At 25.5% G+C, this 6,000-nt stretch overlaps 1 protein-coding gene across 2 annotated transcripts in view; it reads right to left on the minus strand.

The window, feature by feature from the left end:
- The window catches only part of LOC100201888 (uncharacterized), a 64,454-nt gene extending 58,890 nt beyond the window's left edge, over positions 1-5,564 (minus strand). For both annotated transcript variants that reach the window (XM_065801682.1, XM_065801683.1), the window contains exons 1-2: positions 5,195-5,564; positions 4,475-5,052 (exon numbers count right to left, since the gene is read on the minus strand). In XM_065801682.1, the coding sequence (XP_065657754.1) occupies positions 4,475-5,052; positions 5,195-5,297 (681 nt within the window). In that variant the 5' untranslated portion in view covers positions 5,298-5,564. The remainder of the gene's footprint in view (positions 1-4,474; positions 5,053-5,194) is intronic.
- Positions 5,565-6,000: the final 436 nt, after the last annotated feature.

Raw genomic sequence — 6,000 nt, forward strand, 5'->3', positions numbered from 1 at the left:
TGTCATTTTATTTGACCGGTTGTATAAAAGATATTGAACTTGGATCAAATACATTTGCATTTCTTGCCATGGTGTTATGGACTTTTTGACAATTGAAAATCCAAAATGCATATCTTTAATCCGAAAATAAATACCTTTATCAGTAAGTGTATTAGTATTAGTGTTTTTGAAAAATTAATTGAAACTGCGTTCTCTTATTAAGATTTTAAAAACTTAAAACAAAATAAAAAGTTCGAAAGTTAATAAACATCCCTATAAAGTTGAAAAGATCCTTTCATGATAGCTTTTAGCTCACAACTTGTGGTTTCTGTAGCTACTTGGAATGCTCCATGAACGATGTGGAGGTTACAACTGCCAGTATTTACTAGTTTACTCAGACTAGCTTCTTCTCTTTCCAATTGCATTTCCCTGAAAACCTTCCAGTTCATATTAGGACCATCCATTGATAGTTGTACTTGTTTAGAAAAATCCAAAACAGATAAACCATAATTTATTCTCTTAAGTCTGTTGCAGTGGCATGTCCAAGAAACATAGAATCCCAATATCGTACTTCAACTTTGTTACTAAGATTATTCTAAAATCTTACTACTAAATCCATCTCAGATTCTTGAATGACTTTATTCAAACTTTTTAAAAAACTCATAACAAACAGACAGCCATCCTGATACACAGATTTGTATTTTTAAAAGTTCTTTGAAGTAAGGTGCAATTCCATAGTTCACAACGTATTTTAATTTGTCCTTGCCAAATTCAATTGTAGATGCAATCTTGCTATCTGGAAAGATAGCCTGAAATGTAATAACACTATTTGTAACAGAGCTATCACTGTATCCACAAACAACATGCTTAAGTATCCATGGAATCTCCGCATTAAGTTTACCTCCATCATGATAAATAAATGGAATTATTGTTTGAGATTGTGTAAAAGGAAATTCTATTTCAACTGCACCTGCTGAACTACTTAATTGAGTGTCTTTGCATATTTCAATTGATTTGCATACTTCAATGGATTTGCATACTTCAATGGATTTGCAATTTCAATGGATTTGCATATTTCAATGGATTTGCATATTTCAATGAATAATTCAGTGGCATCTTCAGTTTTTGTAACAAAAAAGTTTTTAATTTTTTTCTGTTCTTGAACCATCTTTTCACAAGTTCTATTCTTTACATGACTCTTTAGTGCCACAACGCTCATGTTGTTCAATGCCATATTAACTTTGCAAAGTCTATATCTTGCTTGAGTGTCCACTGAACTTTTAAATGAAATAAACTCAGAACACAGCCAGCTTTCTTTAAAATATGTTGGTTTTATTTTTTTTAGACATCTGGAAAAGAAAAATAGCACAAACAAAATGACAATACCAATTAAGTTGGTATTGTCTATAAATACCATCTAATCTATTTATTAAATTCAATATTTTAGTATATAAAATTTTTGAATTTGAAATGTTTTATTGTTTCTTGACTTACTTAGAAAAAAATGGATAACTTTCCTTGACCACAAAGTGGTTAAGGAAAGCAATCAGTTTTTTTGCAACTTAAAATTTAGGTACCAATCATCACTTTTAAAGCAAAATATATTTATTGTTTTTATAAATACAGCCTTTTATTTAAATGCTCATTCAGCATAAAATTTATTGCTAACTTATTTATGACAAAATTAGCAATATTTTAATTTTTAGTAGTAAAAAGTTATTTTTAAAGTCTTTTTGAGGTCAATAAAATTATACATTAGTTTTAATTTTTTTTTTTTTTTGTACCTTTTTTTGTACCTGTGAATTCAAGGTCCCAATTATAAGCTCAATTATGTGTAAGAGTAAGTCATATTATGATACATACACACAATTAAGTGTATAAATAACTTTTCATAAACTACATAAAATAAATGTAATTTTGAAAAACATTAATTTTATTGAATCCTTTAAAATTGATTGATTATGGTCATATGGTTCATAAGATGAAACAAAGACAAGTTTTTTGTAATTAGATAGAGGTAGTAACATCAGATCCACTTATGAGAAAACTTTTCTTTATTAATGACATTTTAAAAGATTTTCTACAACTCTCCAAATATTTGAGATAAAATAAAAGATTTAGTAATCTAAGAACTAAGACACTTAAGCATTAGACAATACCTTTTAGACTTTGACATTAGAAATTTTTGCATCAATTGCAATGATAAAAAGATTTGCTTGTTTTTAGGAAAGCTCTTGTGAAAAAAAATTAAAGAAATGGTTACCAATAGAAATAGCAGCTGCACAAAGGGAAAAAAATACTGGAGTAAATAAGACAAACAAAAACTCTATGCTAAAAAATGTAACATTACGTATTCCATTATAAGTCCATATTCTGCAAACCACCTAATATTTACTTCATATTAACACTTCAACCATTTTTTTAACATATAATTCATAGTTTCATTAAATATTTTTATACAAAGTTTTATTAATATTTATTAATAAAACTTATTTATAATGAACTTTATTAGAAACTTACAAATGAATAATTATTGTTAATGATTACTATGATCCAGAAACTGCGTAAAATTTCAAAGACAAAACTTTAAAAACTTGAAAAAAATATTTTCAAACAAAAAATAAAAAAATTTACTGCTTTCTTACTAATTTTAAAGCAAACTATTACAAATGACTAGAGCTGTTTTCTCAAGAGAGTTGTTCTTTTGAAAAATGGTTATGATTAGATATAACAGCTGCACATGAAGGCGAAAACCATGGAGTAAAATGACCCTTGACTAGGAACCAATGAGAAGGAATAAAAGCTTCCATACCTACCTGGATTTGGAATTATATAAGAGGTGCATTTATCAGCGAAGAGAGAAAATTAATAAATTACATTTAAAAAGAGTTTAACAAAATGATTTTTTTTTTTTACCTTCTATTTTTACAATAAAAATTTTTAAATAAAGGAAACTCCCAAAGTTATTAATTATTTATTCAAAAGATATAATTATAAAATACTTTATTCAACAACTTCTTTAGTCTGTATAACCCAGTTTATACATATAATGATGCTAGTGACTACCAGGGTACCCGGTCATTGAAGAGAAGGTATTATGTTTGCTTGTTAATAACTGTTATTATTTATAATTAATAATAGTTATTATTAATAGTTATTATTTTTAATTAATATCTAAAAGTTTCTTTAAGAGAAACATTTATAAGAAATTTGTAATTTTAAGTTAAAACACAGCTATTTCTTGTTGAATCAAATGGAAAACAATGTAGCACAATTTGCCACTTGTTTCAAACAATGTATATGGCTTATAAGGAACTAAAAGAATATTACTTAGATAACTCTATATTTGGATATAAAGTTATCTAAGTACAGGATAACTCCAGTTATTATGATAATATATGTTGTTTTTTTTCTTTCTCGAAGTACTCTCTAATTCAATTAGTAAAGACTAGGAATAAAGCATCATTTTGTGAGTTTCAAAATCAGAGTCTTTCTTGAAAAATGCTAAAATATATAGCAAGTACTTTTAAAAACCTGCTTGTATAAAGTAATACAAAGTGTGCTAGTAAGTGTTATGTCTGTTATTTCTAAAAAACTTTTTTAAATAAAATTAAAATTAAGTAAAACTGTATGATATATTTAAATTGAAATAAAGAAAATATAAAAACTATTTTTATGTTTTTTTGATTACTTATTTTCAGAGTGTAAACCATGTATGTTATGGTTACTTCTTTCAATAGGGAAAATCGTGCATTCATGGCTTGAGTTGTAGTTAATAGAAATAATAATTAAAAAAAAATTGAATGCTACTATTGTTCCACATTCTTTTACAATTTTACAATTAATTGGGTAAGTCTCTGATCATGAACAATTGGAAATTGTCTGTATAACAGGCTAAATAGAAGCCTTTTAACATAGTGATAATTTAATACTTCTTTGGGTATGCTCCTAACCTTAACCCTACTCTTTTTACTACAACTGCATGAAATATGAAAAAAAATTTAATTTTTTTTTAACAAAATTTATAATATATTTGAGTATAAAATATACAGAATGTTTTTCATTTAAATTTAAATAAAAAGAACTTCTATTTAATATACTACCTTCTTTATTTAAACATTGTGATCAAAAATACTTTTGCAATGATGTTTTGTTACTAATGTTATATTATTTTACCAACTTTATGTTACAATATTTTGTTACAAATTTTATGTCACTTATGTTACTTGTTCATTGGTTATGTAAAATAGTACTTTAAAAAAATGTAATATTTTTAATATTATGTATAACTTACCCTATTTTTAACAAAAATATAAATTTAAAAATTTGGTTATTATAATATAACAAACAGGGAAAAATTTCAAATTCTATAAAACATGCAAAACTATTTTAAAACAGTGAATACTACATTGTTTGTTACAAATCAAACTCAGAAAATAACTCTAGTACATTAACTTTTAATAAGATAAACTTATACTAAAACATTAAAAATTACCTCATCTGTGATAACATTAACAATTTGAGTTAATGTATTTTCAGAGTTACAGAAGTAACTTAGATGTTCTGTTAAGTTGTCAAGAATATCTTCAAAAAAAGATGGATCATGAACTAAATCATTGATTATTTTTTGTAATAAGTCAATTGTGACTTGACTATCATCATGAGTTTCTGGAAAAACATCTCCATTTGATTGATTGTACGTTGTTTCTGAGTTTTTAAAGGTAAAAATTGGCTTGGTTGAATAGGCACTAGGAACAAATTCTGAAACTGAAACAGCTTTCATTAATATTGAACTTGTATTATCTGAGCTAGGATGTTTACTCAATATATTTTCTTCTATTGGAGAAATTATTGGCTTAAAATCATTATGATTTTTAAATTCGGTATAAATAACGTCATTATAGTCATTTTCATTTTCTTCATTAAACTCATTTTCAATCAACTTTTTACATAGGTTATCAACATTGTTAATAGTAGTACTGGCTTCAATAACTATATTGTCAATTTCTCTATCATCAGAAACTTTATTGTGAATTTCTTTATCCTCAGTATCTTTGATTTGAGAAACTATAACTGAAAGTTTGTTTATATTTTTATCATAATTTTAATAAAAATTTCATTTTTAATTAAAATTATTAACATAAAAAAGATTATTTTAATGACATTTATACAAATTACAATAGTAAAATAAATAAGTTTGAAAATAAAGCTTTACTTATTTCCTCTGGTTTTATAGGACATTCTGGCAGTTTGAAAGTTTCAATATTGCTTCTGTTTAACCCTCTTCCTCTACCTACAACTTTTCTATTATCAGTCATCGTCACAAATATATTTTATACATTAAACGTTTGTAATTTAATATATTGCTAAATTTTTGTTTACTTAAACTCACACAACATATATACAGGTATCAAAAGTGCTTTTTTAAATTTTTTTCTAAAATGGCAAAAAAATTGGGAAAACAGCGGCAACCTTTGATTTGATAATTGAAAGATGGTGATGACAAATGATAATTATTGACTTAAAAAAGTTGTATCCAATTTTACATATGTGACCGAGCGCATAAAATAACTAATGATAAAAAAGTGGATATTTTATCCACTCATTTATTATTAGTTATTTTGAGCTTTCGGCGCTCCTATTCGCACTAAAGTCTATTTTTTTAATTTAAATGAAAAACACTATATATTTGTACTCAAATATCGTCGCTGCAAAGCAAAACTATCTTTAGTCCATTTTTGTTAAAATTGACTTTTTTTGTATTTTTGGTTTGAAATACCCCTTAGGTGCACAAAAGTTATCTCACAAAGTATGGAACCAAAATTGATTTAATTTTTGCAACTGATTAAAATTCAAATATCTTATGTCCTAAAAAAAATAATTAAGAGACATCGTTGCTGCAAAACAAAACTATTCTAAGTCCATTTTTTCGCAAAAAAAACAAAAACTTTTTTGGTTTAAAATACTTAATACATAAAATAAATAACTTTTTTTTAGCCCTTAACAAAACTCTGTTTTCTT

Source organism: Hydra vulgaris, chromosome 07 (genome assembly GCF_038396675.1).
Source record: "Hydra vulgaris chromosome 07, alternate assembly HydraT2T_AEP".
Classification (NCBI taxonomy): Eukaryota; Metazoa; Cnidaria; class Hydrozoa; order Anthoathecata; family Hydridae; genus Hydra; species Hydra vulgaris.